This window comes from Anoplophora glabripennis, unplaced genomic scaffold (assembly GCF_000390285.2).
Source record: "Anoplophora glabripennis isolate ALB-LARVAE unplaced genomic scaffold, Agla_2.0 scaffold582, whole genome shotgun sequence".
NCBI lineage: Eukaryota > Metazoa > Arthropoda > Insecta > Coleoptera > Cerambycidae > Anoplophora > Anoplophora glabripennis.
Genome location: NW_019417075.1, coordinates 142,633 through 163,263, shown reverse-complemented (window position 1 = coordinate 163,263; position 20,631 = coordinate 142,633). Strand labels below are relative to the sequence as shown.

General features: G+C 34.2%; 2 protein-coding genes across 3 annotated transcripts in view; one reads left to right on the top strand and one right to left on the bottom strand.

Annotated features, from left to right (window-relative positions):
• LOC108911373 (arf-GAP domain and FG repeat-containing protein 1) overlaps positions 1 to 9,079 on the top strand; it is a 115,783-nt gene extending 106,704 nt beyond the window's left edge. For both annotated transcript variants that reach the window (XM_018716293.2, XM_018716294.2), the window contains 3 exons: positions 8,174 to 8,458; positions 8,562 to 8,815; positions 8,877 to 9,079. In XM_018716293.2, coding sequence (XP_018571809.1) covers positions 8,174 to 8,458; positions 8,562 to 8,815; positions 8,877 to 8,921 — 584 coding nt within the window. In that variant the 3' untranslated portion in view covers positions 8,922 to 9,079. The remainder of the gene's footprint in view (positions 1 to 8,173; positions 8,459 to 8,561; positions 8,816 to 8,876) is intronic.
• An 8,308-nt stretch (positions 9,080 to 17,387) lies between these two features.
• On the bottom strand, positions 17,388 to 18,546 carry LOC108911370 (COP9 signalosome complex subunit 7a). The gene has a single exon (XM_018716289.1). It carries the CDS (start codon positions 18,373 to 18,375, stop codon positions 17,584 to 17,586), a length of 792 nt encoding a protein of 263 aa, XP_018571805.1. The 5' UTR covers positions 18,376 to 18,546; the 3' UTR covers positions 17,388 to 17,583.
• Positions 18,547 to 20,631: the final 2,085 nt, after the last annotated feature.

Here is a 20,631-nt window from a genome sequence, read left to right as displayed (position 1 = left end):
ACAGTTGAAGTTGCTTTATTTTTAATTTTACAAATAAAAATATAAAAAAGTGTGGTGCAATTAAAAAATAGAACCTAATTTCAAATTTGACGGTCATATTAATCATTTTACTTTTTATATTAAATATTAATTAATGAAATTTTTATTTTGATTATAACTTTTTTTGTAAAATTAATCCATATCTTTTTTCAACTCTTCTCGTTGTCTTATGTTTTGAATACTCAAATCTAAATTTTTCTATGGCAGAGTGATTGATTTTTTTTTGAAAATAACATTTTTTATTTCACTTGATCTTGGTGCTATGTTAAAAATTCATACCGTATATTTTTAAAGGTGCAGCGTAAAGGCCAATTATTAGTTTACATAATGCTTCTCCAAATTTGTGATGTACTACCTAAACTTAGGTAATCAAGTTAAGGAATATGAATATTCTCTCGCGAGTTCTCCACTCCCCAAATAGTTATTTATAACAATACCGTAGAACACTTAACGCTGCTAATACTTCCGTTCAATTTAGCTGTAGTGGGACAGTAAAAGTACTATTCGCCCACTTGAAGGTTAAGTTCCACTTATTAATGCCTCACGAGTATTCCTGTGAGCAAAGCTAAAGGTTCCCAAGACCAAAGGCTCTGTGAACCATTCGTTTTCTGTTTAAAAGTCTTAACACATTTTTTTGTGTAAAAAGTTTAAACGATTTCATTTATTAATTCTGGTACGCAATTTTAATTTTTGTTTATCCACAATGAGATTATACAGTTTTTTGCCCAGTGGTGTATTATTCTATAATTTTTTCTGTTTTTCAGTTATAACCCAAAGATAACTTTTTAAATAGAATGTTCTACATATTTTTCGTATTTTTAATTTACGAAAGATTTCCTCCAAATGATCAAATGTATTTAAACAAAAAAAAATACTGGGTATTAACATGAAAAATATATTTTATTTAATGATGGCACTCGCCAAAAATGACCAAAACGACTGTAACCGATCGCATTCGAAAATAACCATCGAATATATAACAATTTTTTCCTATATTTCAATAATTTTTTTAAAATAATTAATTTTAGTTGTCAATAATTATTCTTGTATCTTAAACATGATCAAACATAACATTTCGTTCCTAAAATTTGGTATGTCGAACGTACAACTAGGAAGAAAAGGCAGTTATTATGTTATAAAATACAAAAACAGTTTAAAAATGAGCAATAATTGTTTTGTTTACAATTCAACTGTTTCTTGAAACAAAGCTCTCTTTACGTTCATTTTCTTTCATCGAAACATCAAACAATCTTAAGGAACAATTATTGAATCACAAAAAAATAACGTAACGTTTAACCCAAGCAAGACTTTATTTATGTAAATATCTTGATTTGAAAGAAAATTTTACATAGAGCCCAAAAATTTAAAAATAAGGTGTTTCATTTATACAAAAAAATTATAAGGTATTATAGAAAACGGTCGAAATTGAAAAACGCTTTGTATCTCTTAAAGGAATCGAGATACGATCCCAATTTCATACAGGGTGTTGCAAGTAAGAAACACATGACATGAGTCAGTAAAAGATACATGATAAAAATAGTTGTTTATTTCTTTTAGTAAATAGGATTTTTAAAAAATAGAAATAAAAAAGCAAATGGGAACAAAGACTATTTAATAAAACACGGAAAACAAATAACAGTAAAACACAAAGAAAATAATAGGTGTCTAAATGTACTTTACAATCGCAAATTACCTTTATAGCAAATTTTCAAAGTGGCCTCCCTCAACATTTTCTTACTCGTTTACCCAAGTTTCCAATTGCTCGACGTATCGATGGCAATCGAAATCGACGGATTATAATTTATTTTTTGTCATGTGTTTTTATCATGCGTATTTAAATAATCATCAAAGTGTAACAAGAAAAAGAGACATGTCGCTGATATTACTTTTTTATGTTCTTTTTGATAATCGTATGGGAATACCATTAAAATACATACGGGACAATGTTTTCTAGTTACAAAAAAAATGTAAAATTTTGCAGTCCGGACCTGGAATACATATTATTTAAAGAAAATGAGGTTTAAAATATGCATGCTTATATATAACATCTACCCTCAATTAAGCCTTCGCCAATTTTAGTTGCAAAACCATTTTTATCATGTGTCTACGTAATTTAGTTTTAGAAACCGTAGTCTCGTATATTCAATAGCTTATTTAAATAACCACCAAAGTGTAACAGAAAAAAGAAACACGTCTTTAAGATCACTTTTTTATGCTCTCTCCGAATATTGTATCGGAATTTCAAAAAAATACATACAGAGTGTTGTTTTCTAGACTTGCACAAAAAAATTAACAATTTTTGCAGTCCGGACCTGGATTTTTTTTGCTGTCATACATGCATACATGAAGCATCGTGAGTGCATTAACCTTACCAAATATGAACCCATTATTCCATTCCCTACCAAAGTTATGACATAAAGCAGTTTTGACTAAAAATCATAAATCACCCTGTATCTCAATAAAGAATGGCCAAGAAGCTATTTCTATGGGCGATCCTAGTTACCCTACATGTCCTCTATCTCCCATTAACCAAGTCCCTCTCGTGATGCAACACCCTGTATATGCCGCAAGAGAAACCTCCAAAAGTGTCAAATTTAGCCCATATGCAGGGTGTCACCTAACGAATATTACATACTTCTAGAACCCAAATGGAGTCAATTTAATCAAACTTGCTTAAACGAAAAATATTGCAAAAAAAAGTTACAGGGTGTTAAAGTTTTCTTTTTTATTTCTTGTTTTCTCCTTTACGCAAAAGCCAGTTAACCGATTTGAGCAAAATTTGCTGTTGCTTACTTTCTCTTCATGAAGTACGCAGTGATTATGTTCCTGTTAGGTTAAATAATTCAGAGCGTTCATTTTACTACAACCCTTTGTGAATATTCTTCTGTAACTTTTTTATACCTTTAAATTTTTACACACAACTATCAGAAATAGGTAGAGAATTTTATTCTACACAAAAAATGTATACATATTATGAAAAGTCGAAATTATGCGTTATGAAGATATTACTGGGTTCTGAGTTAAGGAAAAAACAAGAAATAAAAAAAAGAAACTTTAACGCCCTGCAACGACTGAAGAATCATGTCAAATATATTTTTGAAAACATTTCTTAACGGATTTATTAAAACAATAGAAAACTGCTAATAATAAATCGGAAATTATTAAAAAGGTATAATAAGAAAAAATAATTTTCTGTACAATGAATTTAGCCGGAACAGAAAATGTAAGTACTGCATGGTCGGTCAAATTGAGCGTAGTATTTATTACGCTTACTATATCATTGCGGTATTGCAGGCAATGCATATGGAGTAATTGCATGGTCCCTGTGTTTAGGCGGAACACTGCCGTAAATAGTAATACGGGATATAAAATGTTAACTGATTAGTAATTGAATAACAAATTATTACCCATTAGACAAAATGAAAAATATTAAGTAAAATTTTAAATGAAATAGAGAATTGGAATCGAAGAAGATTAATTATTTCTGCAGTGATATAACAAATTATTTTAAACAAAATGTTTCATAAAATCGAAAGACGTACGAATGGTTTATTTTCAAGTTGTAGGGTGTTGAAATTAAAAATTTCTCATTTTCTGAAATATCTTTCGGGAAGTTTAAACTGATGAAACTTAAGCCACCGATTTATGACCATTTTAAACTAACACACAGTTAAGTGAATTGAAAATAATAATTGTTAAGCTCTTCGTTCTACAAAAACAGTTGTGGAATTTTTTGTTAGAAATTCCCAAATGTAAGTTCCCATAATCCATATAAATATAGCTACTTTCCAATAATTTTAATAATCTGTAATGTAAATAATTTTTTTGTTTTGACTAATGATATGTCAAAATAAAATACGATCTTATTTATTTCATCTATAACATTACTGTGTACAAATTCTTAATCAAATTTTATAGACACCGGAATGTTTACATTAGAATTGTTGTGAAAACATAAATATTAGTATTTTCATAATTCTGTAAAGGCTTCTAAACTCTAGGCAGTTTCAGTTTTGAATAGAACTTTCCGCTCATCGATTCTGAGGAGAAATAAAATATTGACTATAAATAATGAATGATAGGTCTAAGTTCAAGGTTGCGTTAGGCGATAGATACCGACTTGAATTTTCAAACGCGTAAAATTTACTAGTTTGCAGTCGTTATTGCAAACCACTGTACAATGAGCTAGAAAATTGCATTCTCTGTTTTATATACTTTCAGCGGAAATATGAATGGTGCGTTTCTTATTACTGTGTACAAGTACAAATCAAAGGTTGATGTTCTTTCAACATGTAAACACAGTTTGTGTATTGTTTGATTACGATTATATGTTATTAATGATCGGAAGTGTCGACGTATTATTTGTGTTACCTTACACAAACATGAATTTTTAAGCTCTTCGAAAACTGTATTAATCTTTTTCGTCTAACAAAGTATACCATCAATGTCGATTGTTATTACTACAGCTGTTACTTTTATTTATACGACGTCAGTCAAGAAGCAGATTCGGTGTCAGAAATTGGCCTGTTTATTTAGTTTCCGACCGACATTAACATATCGCATATCGGTAATCTATGGACAACTACTTTAGGAGCAGATGGTCATAATTCCAATGTTAATCTGTCGTTAAACAAGATTGTTGCATAGTACAACTTTTACGAAATATTTGTATGTTAATTTTTCAGTCACTTTATTTTGATTTTATACAATAACTTAATCAAAAAGGCAAATCGCCTCTATCTTACGCTAATTCATGAACCACTGCACCTCTTGCATAGCTAGCATATTACACCTCGCCTCTACAATACGAATAATACACACTGCTATATTTGGAGATGTATAGCTGTTAGTCCTGATGCCTTAAGCTAGAATGAGAGAAGGTGACCTTTTTAAATAATGGTTTCGTTCGACATTTAGATAAATCAGTTTATTTCGTAACATTCTTACAGTTTTTTTTTCTCTCTAGATGCGCATTGTTTGACATCAGCCACAAATTCCCATAGAGGATAAAGGAAATTTTATAGTATACGAGATTGATTGCATTGTTACTTTTACCATACAAGGTGATACAAAAATGCGCGGAAATCGTTCCAGAACAAATTTCTCACAATGAGAATGCAACTAATTTGCATTTTGTGTAGCTAAATGCTTTGCTTGTACAGTGTGACCTTTAAAGAACTTGGACAACCCTCGAAACATTTTCTTTGGGACTCAGAATTTGAATAGTTTTTTAATACAGGATGTATTTAAATGCAGGAGCACAAATGGTAGCTTGATAATCTTGAGCCCAAATGTACTTATAATCAACCAGTGGCAGACAGATTGGGAGACGCCGTAAGAATTTCAACGACACTGAGTACTTTATAAATTCCATAAGATGACACAGCCACATAAAAAAAAAGTTGCCTATACTTTTCATGCGATAGCGACTGATGTTATCCGTAGTATTTTTGTCTCCTGTCACGAATTCGGTGTCAGAATTGAGCTATCACATCACAGGAATTCACGAAAAAGTGCTAGGAATATAAAATAAATTATATATTTAAATGTTTATTTATATGGTTAAGACCCCGCCGAACGTGAAATCCGCGGTCAAAATTGATGGTTCTTTTTCTAACTTCAAAAAAACGGGTCAATTAAGGTCAGAATCAGGAATTTTAAAAAAATAGCAGATTCGCGCCAAATTTGGTATACGGGGGTTTCTGGGGTCGCTGATCACGGATCCGAGCTCATCCAAGATGGCCGACCAAATTCTCAAAAAATAACATTTGCTCCAAAGAGTGACCGCAAAATCCGGCCGTTTTTGCGTAGTGTGTAGCAAGAACGGGGAAGGTTGTACAGAGGTCTCCGTGGGCTTAAATTGATCGTCATGAAAAATCTAGGTTAGCATAATTCGATTTTTCCAATATTTGACCGACTTACCCCTACTTAAGGGGTGGAAACCACCCCTAAAACAAGAAAAATGAGAAAATAGTCTTTAAATTCTTGGTAAAATTGGGGGAATTTCACATGGCAAAAGTAAAATCAGGAATGTCCTTCTAAAAATGCTCATGATAAACCCACCCCCCGCGTGGGGGTAAAACAAAAGATCGAATTATGGGGCCCGTCTTTCGTATCATTTGTCGGGTAGTGGGAAAACAAAGTACATCATGAAGTGGATATCATTCCCCGTCTGCTATCGGCAATAGGGGTGGTTTTACCCCCACGCGGGGGGTGTTTTTCACCTTGAGCATTTTTAGGAGGGCATTCTTGATGTTACCCTTGCCATGTGGAATTCCGCCAATTTTTACCCAGATTTTGGTGACCATTTTTTCTGTTTTCTTGTTTTAAGGGTGGTTTCCACCCCTTCAGTAGGGGTAACTGATCAGAATCCGACAGAAGAACGAATTATGGGGGCATGTATATAAGGAAGAGTGGCACAAAAAAGGCAATTCATGAAGGGAACATCATTTGCCGCCGGTTTTCGGCAATAGGGGTGGTTTTACCCCCACGCGGGGGATGTTTTTCACCTTGAGCATATTTGGAAGAACATCCCTGATCTCTTCCTTGCCATTCAAATTCCCGCCAATTTTTATCAAGAATTGATCGACGATTTTCTCACGTTTCTTGTTTTAGGGGTGGTTTCCACCCCTTAAGTAGGGGTAAGTTGGACATATATTGGAACAATTGAATTCTGCTCACCTGGATTTTTCATGACGATCAATTTAAGCCCACGGAGACGTCTGGACGACCTTCCCCGTTCTTGCTACGCAAAAACGGGCGAAAAAATGTTTTTTTTTTGCGGTTACTCTTTGGTATACGGAGGTTTTCGAGATCGCTGATCGCGAATTCGAGGTCAGAATTACGAAATTCATTTTGTAATATTTTTGTTTACTTTATATCCTGAGTACCCAATCAAGTAACCTTCTGTTTTTTCACCTATATCTTGTGCTTTTTTCTGTAAAAGATCTATTCAGGGGTTTTCTGCCTAATCTCAGGTAATCACGTACATACATTGGTAATTGATAAAAATTTTAAAAACGAATTTTGTAAATCTGATCTCGGATTCGTGATCAGTGACCCCTAAAACCCCCGTATACCAAATTTGGAGCGAATGAGTTATTTTTTTAAAATTTGGTCGGCCATCTTGGATACGCCATCTTGAATTTTGCAAAATTGACCTCGGATCCGTGATCAGCGACCCCGAAAACTCCCGTAAACCAAATTTGGTGCGAATCCGTTATTTTTTGAAAATTCATAATATCTGACCTCAATTGACATTGACATTTTTTTTTTTGAGGTTCGAAAAGGAACCATCAATTCTGACCACGGATTCACGTTCAGCGAGATCTTAATCATATAAATGAACATTTGAATATAGAAAAAATAAATTATTTGTATTTTTCTTAACATTTTTTCGTGAATATTTGCTAGTTTTGACCTGTTTTTTGAGGTTAGGAAATTCCTGTGATGTGATAGCTCAATTCTGACGCCGAATTCGTGATCAGGAGGCAAAAATACTACGGATAACATATGTTGCAAGAAAAGTACAGACAACTGTACAGACTTGTGTAGCTGCGTTATGATTATCTAGTTGGTAATCCATGGTTTGCTGTGACTTTTCTGGAAGCGATTGTTCTGAAAATCATTGTAGTAATTTATTAAACATGTAGCCAATGTAATTAGTATGACCATCCATAGTGCTTGTGCCTCAAATTCCATCAATGTATAATGCAAATTATTTTGTCTGCTTTTTCTTAAAAGTAAAAATGATTTTTGAAATCCTCATTCCTTTCTGAGCAAATGTGGTGTAACATATATTTTCCTTCAAAAATATTCAATACAAAACCTGTACAGACGCCACTGGCAAAAATAATAAAATTGTTTGTACATCAGAAATACCCTGTATTTTTATTTCAGATTACAAATTTAGGAAGCATTGGGAATGCCTGAAATAGAAAAATTAGCCATTTACTAATACTGCCGATAACTAGTATATAAGAGTATATTTTCTAACAATTTCTCTCTTACAATCTTAAGATATTTGTCTTCTAGAAACACGCGGCTCAAAAAGTTGTTTAGAGGGGGTCTTCTAATTGTCCATACTCTATTTGTTCCATCAAATATTTGTTTATAACGATTACTTTTTTTGCAGGTACCCCAGCGGCGTTCACTAACATCAATAACTGGAACGGTCATCAGAACGGCACCAACAACTGTCTTAATGGTTCTTTAAATAATACCCTGACAGGTCCCACAGTGCCCGTGCAAGACAAATATGCTGCCCTTAAAGACCTAGACAATGAAATCAAGTCACAGAAGAATCTAGAGTGGAGCTCTTCGGGTTCCAATGGCTCTCTTTACAGTTCCCCAACGCCCACTGGTTCCATGTACAGTTCACCATCGCCGCAGAGTTCCATTTTTGGTTCTCCTAGTCAAGGTAAGCAAAATATTTTGTTGATCTATGAACAAATGAAACTTTTTTCATATAGACACTTTAGAATATTACGACTAATATATGTTTTTTTAAATTAATTTTATAGGTCAGTTCCTTAGTGCCTTTCCAGGTGAAAATGGTACCGCCGGTGTATCGAATCCATTCAGTAATGGGGGCGTTAACTGGGGTACCAACCTCAATGGATTCCAACAGAACCAACCACCTTTTGCGAATCCTTTTATGGATACGGGCAAAATGAATGGTTTTTCCCAGGTCTTCCAGCCCATTGCCCCGTTTCCTATCAATACGATGCCAGTCGCCGTTAACGGGACGAATGGGTGGGCACAAAATCCATTCAAGGTAACTTTAGTCGGTAGAGAATCGACAGAAATGTTATTATTTATTCCTTATCTGTTTATAGGTAGGGACCACCGGGAATGTGAACTCGAATAATCCATTTTTATGAGAGATCCAAAGCCGTCGAAAGTGTGCCCTACAAGGATTTCCTAGTATATTTAACTTTAGCCCATGTTAACTCATAATAAAGTGCATAATATATTATATATCTCTCTATCCACCTCCTAACTTTGACAGACGAAAGAGTAATTATAGCAAATATTTTTATTATTGTCGTCTGATTTTATTTTAGCTTTGTACGTAATTTATTTTTTGTTATGGTGTATTTATTTATTGTTTGGTCTGCACCCTCGTGCCCAATGGGAACTTGTATCAAAGTTATGCCAAAAAAGCTTTCGTCAATACATAACTGTTATAATTTATAGGTTAGGATAAGCTAAAATTATACAAGTAGATTTAAAGTACGCTTATTATGCGAAGAAACCAATAACGGTTGCCTTGTTTTAGTTATTAACATGGAAGCAGTTCCAAGATCAAAAGAATCGGTAACAAATTAGATTATATTTTTTTCTGTAATCTGTTTGGTTTTTATGTGGAAAGTGGCCTTCGAGACTGTTATTGATTTTTGAATAAGAATGACATATTTACATTTATGAATATTCTTTAATCTGATACACATTCTGTGATAAAAGAATTAATTACACGTGTTGAAACATGAGAAAGATCTAAATTTAAAGAAGTATTTTTGGTGTTTTTTGGGAAACTTTACCACCTCCGATAAAACGATGTGAACAGTTTTTCCGTCCTGGTTATTGTAACTTGTATACAACATTAACATAAGATTTATTATCGCAAGCACAATTTACTCTGTATATTATTACTTGTCAAAAGGTTGTGTAAATAAAAATATAGTAACACCAAAATCGGTCTTTTATGTCCTTTTGTTCCTCCCCTGAGCCCTTTTAAAAAAATGCTCACGTACGGCTAACTAAAATTCAAATATTAGCAATATTTTCTTTAAATCTCAAAATTGTAATTCTGGTGTACGATTTTTGTTGCAGAGGCAAAATTAATAAAATGATAAGGCTAAATAACGAGTAGAGCACTTTACCACTTCAGTGCGTAAAGAATGTGAAAATCTCGTACGTTAATACAGGCTTCTATAGGCCAGGAAAAAGAGCTGGAAAATGGCTATTTCGCGACTTTTTGTTTCTGCAAGTTAAATTTATCACTATAGATGTTAAATATTATGTACAATAACATATTAGTTTCCACGGTCATAAAAATAGGGGGAAGATTGTTTACAGGGTGGTTAATTGTATAATTTTTATGTAAATTCACGTTTTTCGCTTATAATTTTTTAAAACTAGCCCACGAGCGTCAAAAAATATTGATTAGATCAAAAGTTATAAACAGAAGAAATTTATTTATGACTTGAATTAATCATTTATAAACTGCGTTATTATTACCAGAACATTTTGGCATCGGATCCTCTCATTCCCTATCACTGTCTAATAACACACAAAATCTGGAATCGGTAAGTTGAATAGTTTACAAGTTATGGCCTTATAAACAAATTAACTAATTATTGGTCTGGACGATCCCGAGGATCTTCCACAATCGCACTGATTTTTTTCATGGTAGATTTCATAAGGGGTCATCCATAAATTACGTAAGGGTTCAATGGGGAGGGGGGGGCTCAACATTTTCTTATCATTCCTTACTTGGGGGGGAGGAGGGGGAATGAAATTCTTACGTAATAAAATAATCTACATTAATTATAGCTATAAGTAAACCTAAAATGTGACAACTGTGACAGAGCTAAATTTTATTCGTGGGTTTTTCGTGACCAAAAAAGTCGATATTAATTTTTTTCTCCTCTAATATAACAAATATATTAATAAATGTTATAATTAGAAGTTGTGAAGCTTTTTTTATAATATATATTATGGGGGTGGGGGAGGGGGGTTATGAAAAATCTTACGGTTTCTTTACATGGGGGGAGTTGAAAATGTGAAAAAATACCCTTACGTAATTTATGGATGACCTCTAATAATACATTCAAATCTATCATTTTTTTTTAATTTCAAATTTGCAACCTGGAAAGTTTTTTTATTTTTAGCCTTAGTTGCAAAATGAAATATACGACGCACGCGCGTGATATAGTTCGTCAAGATTCGTTGAAAAACAACGAAGTTACAGACTGTCAAAGTTGACGGCCCATTGTTAAACAAATTAGGTTGGTAGCAGCAAAAAAAAATACTGTCATAACCGGCATCCCGAGTACTTTTCCAGATAAAAATATTTTATTTGTTTTATGTTAAGTGCATAAGAAATATTGTCAAAAGTCGGTCGGTCACTTGATTTTCGGTGAGCCGGAAGGGTGGGGGAAGCGAACGACAGTAAATCCGAAGCAAATGACGATAATATTCATAGTCATGTCGTTAAAAAAGCGAAATTTGCTTGAAAATAATATATTTTATCTACGACCACTACCGTAAATACTTAAAAACACACCGTCTGCAATCAATGTAAGATTCCTATTACGTACGGTAAAAATATCGTACAGTTTTCCTAGCAACCGCTTAGCAACGGTCAATACAAAACTGTTTGTATTGACCGTTGCTAGGCGGTTGCTAGGAAAACTATGATTTTTTTACCAAGCTGTGCGATTTTTTTACCGTACGACATAATGGGAATCTTGCATTGATCGCAGAGGGTGTGTTTTTAAGTATTTAAAGTAGTGGTCGTAGGTAAAGTATAGTACGTAATACGTGGTGTAATGCAATTACGCACTCATAGAATTACGCACTCGCCGCTACGCGGCGTCGTGCGTAACTTTTCCATTCGTGCGTAAAATGCTTTTTACAACACTTATTACGTAATATACTATGACAGTCTGTAACTCCGTTGTTTTTCAACGAATCTTGACGATTTTTATTTTTAACTTACAGCTCTTCATAAGCTTTCCGAATATGTAATAATGTATGACTATATCACGCGCATGCGTCGTATATTTCATTTTGCAACTAAGGCTAAAAGGTAAAAAAACTTTCCAGGTTGCATATTTAAAATTTAAAAAAAAATTATAGATTTCAATGTATTATTATGAAATCTACCATGAAAAAAATCAGTGCGATTGTGGAAGATCCTCGGGATCGTCCAGACTAATAATTAGTTACTTTGTTTGTAAGGCCATAACTTGTAAACTATTCAACTTACCGATTCCAGATTTCCTGTAAGTTATTAGACAGTGATAAGGAATGAGAGGATGCGATGCCAAAACGTTCTGGTAATAATAACGCAGTTTATAAATGTTCAATTGAAAAGTCATAAATAAACTTCTTCTGATTATAACTTTAGATCTAATCAATATATTTTTGTCACTCGAGGGCTAGTTTTGTAGGTCTTTTAAAGACGAAAAAAAAGTACGTTACTGTTTTCTCGTGGAAGTGAACGGAAAAATGTTATAAGCGAAAAACGTGAATTTACGTAAAAATTATACAATTACCCACCCTGTAAACAATCTTCCCCCCATTTTTATGGCTGTGGAAACTAATATGTTATTGTACATAATATTTAGCATCTATAGTAACAAATTCAGCTTGTCGAAACAAAAAATCGCGTCCAACTTTATATTTCCTGGCCTATCTACATATAAAGAATTTAAAGTTCCATGATTTTACAAATTGTTATACCGTGCCCTATGCAATTAGTTGACAAACTTACATTGCACTTCCTTAGTCTTAGTTGAGGTTCTCTGAGCTGCCCTGTCAGAGATAGATTAGGTATCAGATCCCCCAGGACTGCCATGATGTTAATTTCAGTTCTTGTTCTAAGCCCGCTGCAAGCGGAACTGCTACCTAAACAATGGAGAGAAACCAACAACAAAAACCGGAATGAACATCAAGGCTGGTTTAAGAGTTCTGATAATGAATCTGACCCCCACAGAGCCTAGCCCAAGAATGAGGATAGGTCGAAGGTAACTAGTTAAAGTGCAATGTAAGTCCATAAACATGGGTGTAGCTATAATTTTTGTTTAGAGTGTGCCCGGGGCTGCAAACCTATGGAGACCTCTAAAAAATAGTTATTTATGTATCTAGTGCGCGAAATGCTACTTTGGTGATCGAGAATTGAATTTTTTAACGAGGCGAAGCCGAGTTAAAAAATTATTCGAGACCACCAAAGTAGTTCGCGCACGAGATGCAAACAATATTTTTTCTACAAACGTCAAAATCTATCTCTTAAAAATATTATAAATAAGTAAAATGCCTAATTTATTATAGAAAATACTGTTGAACTGGCTTAAAATGTCTTTCCTAATCAAATTTTCACTGTTACATGGAAACAAAGTGGCTGTTGTTGACAACAATAATAATTATTTTAAAGTGACGTTTGTGCTCGCGTCTTCAATTTTTAAGTGCCAGATATTATTTAAAATAATGGAAATTGCTAGTGACCATGAACTAAGTAGTACCCCACCTAATTTGGCTAATAATAAATATTGGTTCGTGTACTGGTTGTACGATTAATGTTAATATTATAAATAATAACTAAAGTTATTGTAAAATTCTATCATTATTTTAAAAGTGTTTAATTGTTATTCATTTAAAAATAAATAATAATTTGGAGTTTTGCTTCATTTTTTCAAAGATTGAAATACAAAACTCTTATTAATTTACATGCAGTGTGCGAAATACTTCGCACCCTAGTGCGCGAAGTATTTTGGGTATGGTGTCATGGTAACGTAAGAATCCGAAAAAAAGTGTAACCGCATATTGTTGTCAATGCGCAAACCTTGTCATTTTTTGACGTTTGTAGAAAAAATATATTAAATTTGAACCTTTTTTCTAGGGTAGGTCGTGCACACCCCTGCCCCGCCCCCCTAGCTATGCCCATATCCATAACAGGAAGCAACCAGATATATAGGCCATGGTATAACTTGAAAGACCATCATCTAAATATCAGCCATGAAAGCCTTAAAGCTTTTCAGGCTGTTTCAAATTCGCTTCTCACTACAGGGATCTCTAAAACGGTAAGAGATACAAACTAGCTTAAATGGGGGCAAAGTTGCGTAATCAGGGGACCAATATTATGCCTCTAAAAAATCAAGGCTAACATAATAATTAGTTTTCGAAATATTTGAAAAAAACGAAATTTTGGAAATCCGTTTTTGTTTAATTTCAGCCTTGTTTGAGACGATATTGAAAAAAGAACACTTTCTCATGACCATTTTTTGCACTCTATCGAATGGCATAATTTCATTTTCATTTCAAGCCTTCATGACCCCCAATACTGTACTGCCTCAGCCCAAACCAGATTCAGACGTTTTGTTTTGAAAAATTCATCTTCAGTATATTCGTTCCAAATTTATCTAACTTTTTTATTTAGATTTCTTTGTTTATTGAATTATCGTACACTCTAAGTGTCGTCTGACCCCGTGAAATCAACCTAATCATTTGAACTATTACCACCAAGCATTAAAATAAAACATTATTAGAGTTTTATTCCCCTCTGCCCATAGCTATTTCTAGGCTTCTCGAGTGCTCAAAATTCAAACAAATTCCTATCTATTTTGTTCAGGATATTCATACAAATACATCCCTGTAGTAAGAAGCGAATTTGTAACAGCCTGTACAATCCAATAAAATTATGCTCAGCTTATAAGGGCCGCAAAAAAAATTCCATACAGGATAATTTTTTCACGGTGTCTTGGGGACTGCCTCCTAAGTATCCAACCAAAGGATCACACTCAAACTCCTGGTACGAGTTGCGCTATGGGGATGGTTTTCTAAATATTTTTTTAGAGCAAATGACCTTAATAAAAATTGTAGAGGATTAAATTCTGAACAACTTTTCCTTATAATTTTTTTTGGATGTCTAATACTTAACGAGTTATTGCACATTATGTGACAAAAATTGGGCATGCCGCAGGGGTGGTCTTGTAAACATGTTTTTACAAAAAATGAGCTTAATAAAAGTTGTAGAGGATCAAATTCTGAACTTTTCCTTATAAAAGTTTTTCGTATCTCTAATACTACTTGTGTTGCTCCAAGTGTGGCTTTGCCAAAACCGAATGGAGGCGATGTGGTGTTGCATCCACTGAACGCATGAATAAAGTTCAGCTAATTTGTTTCAAATATTTGCAACAAATTCTTGAATAAATGATTGAAACCTAAACATGAGCTGATGCAGCCTGTCAACTAACCTAACACACACATACTATCTATTATCACATGACAGCCTAACACCACACCACTTACCCCACTCCCACTGTTGCCAACTCTGTCAAAACATGTTTACAAGACCACTACTGCAGCCTGCGCAACTTTTTTCATATAATGCGCAGTAACTCGTTAAGAAGTAGATATACAAAAAACAAATTACATGGAAAAGTGTCCTGAATTTAATCCTCTACACAACTTTGATTAAGGTCATTTTGCTCTAAAAAAATGTTTAGGAAACCACCCTCATAGCATAAGTTGTACCAGGAGTTCGAGTGCAATCTTTTATACTCAGAAGGCAGTCTCCAAGCAACCCTGAAAAAATCATCCTGTTTAAAATTTTTTTATAAAATGATATCTTTATTGGATTAATAATATCTAAAGACATTTAAATGAGCCTCATCATCAAAATGGTGCCTATAAAATTAACTTTATTAAACATTTTCCTAATTTATGTGATAATAGCTTAAGAAAAATTCAAGTTTGCGAAATGATTTTAATGGGTTGAAGCAATGTGAGACATGAATAGTCGAATACTTAAACGAAATCTACTGTTACAGCTGTCGTACTGGGTATTTTTATGACGATTTTGGTATTGTATGTGCAATATTCAAATATAAATGGTCATTAATGAATAATTTCGATTATATTGGCAGAAAATAGAAAGCTATTATTCCAAATCCCGTCGCAAGGAAGAATAAGATAAGATAAGCATACCGTAGCAGGTATTACTATACTTACCTGTAAGAAAGAAGTTGCCAAAAAATAATACTGAATTAATACAGCGCAGTTGATAACACACACATTTGAAACATTGTGCAAAAAAATGTGTTAGTAACTAATAGAGCTCTGCTTTTATAATTAAATCAGTTACTGTGTTTCCTAAAATTTCTTAATTCTAATTCATTACATGTAATTTGTAAGTTTCACGTTGAGGGGATACCACTCTCCACAATTCATGTACATTTTTTTAAGGAAGTCATGGTGATCGCCCACAATCTCTCAACCTTCTCAGTCACCAAAATCACATAAATACGATTTTGATGTTTCATTAATATATTAAAAAAAAAAAAAAACAGTGAATCAATCATCCTACACAAATCTGAAGATGTGGGACAATAGTCCGCCTGAATTTTTTAGTTGTGTCCTACATATCAGACACTAAAATGCGCATAAGTCTGGAAGATGAAAGATTTTGCTGGGTCTTTGTTTCTTTGTTTGTTTCAGTAGCTCGTGACATTTTTCCCGCAAAAATGTCTTGCATATCTAGACTTTTTGGTATCAAAAAACATATTTAACATTTGATAAGATTTTCTACAAAAAATGTCTAATTTTGTTTGAATTACCTTATATCATTAAAATAGACAAAAAAAGTGAGTTATTATGAATAGATTAAAATAATAAAAAAACTTGATTTTCACGAAAACAATTTAGTTTACGTTTCACACTTCTCATCATAATGACGAAAACAGTTCATAAGAATTATCAGGCTGTAGACATAAGTTAAATGTAAAAAAAAATTAAATTAAATTTGAAATGTAAAATATGTTTTTAAATCTCGGTAAATTAAAGAATTTCACTATTTCCGAATCTCCGCTACTGATTTAACAAAATGCTTAGCTTGTCAACATCGATTCTGTTACAATAAGAATTTTAGCACTGTAAAACCGTTCATAATTTACAAATTCGGTACCAGTGAATCTCATGCTGTTAAGGGCGCCGTTTTATAGACAAGAAATCGCATTTTTGGTAAGACATGAAAAGATGACGGATAATATAAAATATCAGAACACGTACCTTTCCTGTTTTGTCCAATTGATTTATAAAACTACTCAATAATTCTTATTAATTCATGTATAAATAGTATCCTAAAAGCATTCTGCTGGGTGTGGGTATGTTTATAATACCGTATGCTTTTATCTGTTTGTTCAACAGTCGTGTAAAGTTCAGGAAACGTAAGATAAAAAAATATGTTTTTTTTTTTTTTTACTTAAAATGTGTTGTCAGTTATCTCACACCCTGAAGAACACTTGTATGAGTACTACAGTGAAGAGATATCGTTTCTAACTTGCTTAGATTTTTTAAACCATTGGACAAAAAATTCATTGAAAATTGCGCATAAAAACGCATCCCTTAAAGGATGATAACAGGTATAATATGGAATTTCAAAAGTTTAAGGAAATTTGCGCATATTTGACCATTAAATTTTTTAATTTCTTTGTGATGCCATCGACTCCGAACACAAATATCAAGCTTTAATGAGTAATACAATAATTTGCTATTCATTTATATTCAATGTTCTGTTTAATAATTACATTTTATTTCATACAATGAAAATTAATAGACTAGACTAATATTTAAACATTACTTTAATTAAAAATTTACAAAATATTAATAATTTGCTTTAAAAATGTTATTCAAAGTTGATATATGGGAAAATGTCCAGAAACAACCAAAAATCGATGCTTTTCAATTAGGGAAAAATTATGTATCTGCATCACGACTTCTGGACAATTTCTCATATATCACCTTCGGAATAAGTTCATGTTAACGAAGAATTTTAAGGCCTTTGATTTTCTGCGACTTCTTTCCTTTGTCACCGACAGATGCTGCTTCTCTACTATCAGTAGCCATTACTTCATCAGCCCCATCTGATCTCTCTTGCAATTGTGTCTTTAAAGTCTTTTTAATATTAACTATCTCGTTTTCGATATCTGATTTCCTTTGCATTGCTCGAGTTTTTTCTGAATTTGCCCTATGAATTTGGGTTTCCACACAACTCAATACTCCATCACAAGCTGAACACCAATCTTGTAAACAATTAACTATGACATTTATATCTTCGGCACGAATATCTCTACCTATAGCATAATCCACTTCCAACTGACTATTCTTTTGATCCAACTTGCCATGAATAATATCTGCATATATAGCTTCTATTATCAGATCTTCTAAATCTCTAACATTTTTAATATCTAGTTCAATAAGTAATGTATTATAAGGTATACATTTTGACTTTGTTGCTAATGTTACGATTGTAAGGTGTTGCAACTTTTTCTTCTGTGCTGGTGTTAAATCAAGTAAATTGTTGTTATTTGCTAAATAATCTTTATATGTACCATAAGCAAATAATTCCAGTGTATTAAAATATTTCTTTTCAGAAGTACTGGCTAATTCGGAAATATTGGGCATATCTAATAATTCTCCAAAAACATATACACCTGGAGCTTCTAATACCTGCTTTATTAATTCTGTACGGGCTGCTCCTTTTACAGTTTTTGCTAATATAACAAATTGTTCCAGTGCTGTTCCCGATAACGGGCTCTTGTCTACAACCATTGTGATGAAATTATATACACTTGAAACTAATTTTAGCACCTGAAACTTGAAATGGTCTTTGAAGGCCAAATAAAAAAAATTTCAAAATATCTTGCAATCTTGTCAAAATTATTGGAAGATACCCAAAAGGACCAAAACCAAAATTGTGACAGACATAAATATGTTGAAATGACAATTGACAACTGACAGAAGCATAGACAATAATCAACAGAATCTACAGACCTAGATTAGAGAAGTATAAACAACTACAGAACAATATTCCGTATTCTTTTTATGGACCCCAAAGTTTATGAGCTTTGAAAATCACTCATCTATACGCGCCATTATTCCATGGCTAGAAATTGGCCTCGATGATTTGGGATCGAGGGGAATTATCCCTCTTTATCATGCCTCATCCGCCTCATCTCGTGTAGGCCTGGACAGCCTTCGTAGGTGGGCCCCATCCGTCGTCTACCCCGACCGCGCGCCATTATTCTATGGCTAGAAATTGGCCTCAATGATTTGGGATCGAGGGGGATTATCCCTCTTTATCCTGCCTCATCTCGTGTAGGCCTGGACAGCCTTCGTAGGTGGGCCCCATCCGTCGTCTACCCCGACCGCAAATGCGGCCGGTGTAGGCGCTTTGTGGGACCTCCTTTTGTCCTGGCTGGGCCCCGCCGGTTAGGGCCCTTTCTTCTGGCGCTCTTCTTGCTTCGCCGGCTCGTCTGTGTAAACCCCGGGGGTAGTGTCATGTTTATGTGTGGTATGGTTGGGTAGGGTAGTGCGGGTATGCGCCTGGGATGCGCTTTGCTAAGGTGGCCCTTAGGCTAGCGCGGGAGTGAAGGGGAAAGGAGGGTATGGGGGTGTGTATGTGTGTGTGTCGTTGTCTTCGTTTCTTGATCCTGGAGGTTTCTGAAACAGAAAAGGTTTAGCGGGCAGGGGGGGATGTCGTTGGGGTGGTCACCCAGGGTCAAAAAGTTGGTGTCTGGGTCTTTTGTGTTTGTCGGTCACGTCGGGTACGTAGTCAACGGCTTGCCTGAGGAGGTGATGGTTTGTATATTGTAAGTCTCGTAATATGTCATTGTTTCCACCCTTGAGTTAGGCCGCCATTATTCCCTGGCTAGAATTTGGCCTCAATGATTTGGGATCGAGGGGGATTATCTCTCTTTATCCTGCCTCATCTCTTGTAGGCCTGGACAGCCTTCGTAGGTGGGCCCCATCCGTCGTCTACCCCGACCGCAAATGCGGCCGGTGTAGGNATATTTATCCGTTCCGGCGAGGTAGAGCTAGGCTCCGCCCTCCGCTTCGTTCACGAACGCGCGCATTCTATTGGTTCACCCTTTCAGTTAAATACAAACGACGGGGTTTCTGACTCTTATTTTAATTCAGGCACGCTCGAATGAACTCCTGGTAACAACACCTGGTATGAAATAATGGTCAGGTTTTCTATAAATCCCTTTTTCTAGTGATTTATCGGTTATATCTCGGATAATCGGATCGGTCCGGAACTGGTTGCAATCAATTCTTTACCCTCGAAAACTATGAAAATGACACCCTATATGCCCCTACGGTATCCAGGAAAGCTTCGGGTGAATTCGGCAAAAATCGGCAATTTCCGGTTAGCGGTGGTAATTCCTTTTCTATGTCTTAGCCTGGAATATTCGGCTTCTATCTCAGGTATTTGTGGAAAAATGGGCTTTCCAATTTTTCAAGAAAAGTCGGTTTAATCGGCGGTAGTCAAAATTGGTTTTTTGTCTCTAACTTTATACAGTTAAGTTATTATTGCTAGCTTAGTACCATCGGAACAGGTTTAAACAAAATTGGGTAGAATTGACACTTTTCGGTTTTTTACTCGGTCCAGAATTAATATTACCCTGTTATTAATAAACGAGAAAACTACTCTGCTTTAATTCGGTTTTAATTTGAAAAAGAAAACATTATTTTCATTGATTCTGGACTGCGGAAAAATAACACCCTGTATATGTAAAACAGATACAAACTCTTTAATTTGCAAGTTATTAAAGCAACGGAAAATAACGGTCCCCAAATCAGTATTTAATACAAGCAATGGACGGTTCCTAATTTATTTAAACAAAGTAAAATATTAGTTTATTAAACGGTCTAAAAGAAAATTACGGTCCCTGCTCGCGCGCCAAATTTTGTGACGCACTTTTCCTCAGTTCTCTCTATATGGGTCGGTCGGTGAATTTTTTATTACTTTTAACTATGGTGTGTGCACCCCCTGTAACTTAATTTTTGGAAAGGTCTTTTATTCCT

Excerpts from the sequence above, each read along its gene's own strand:
- LOC108911370 (XM_018716289.1), bottom strand. The coding sequence starts at position 18,375 with ATGGTTGTAGACAAGAGCCCGTTATCGGGAACAGCACTGGAACAATTT.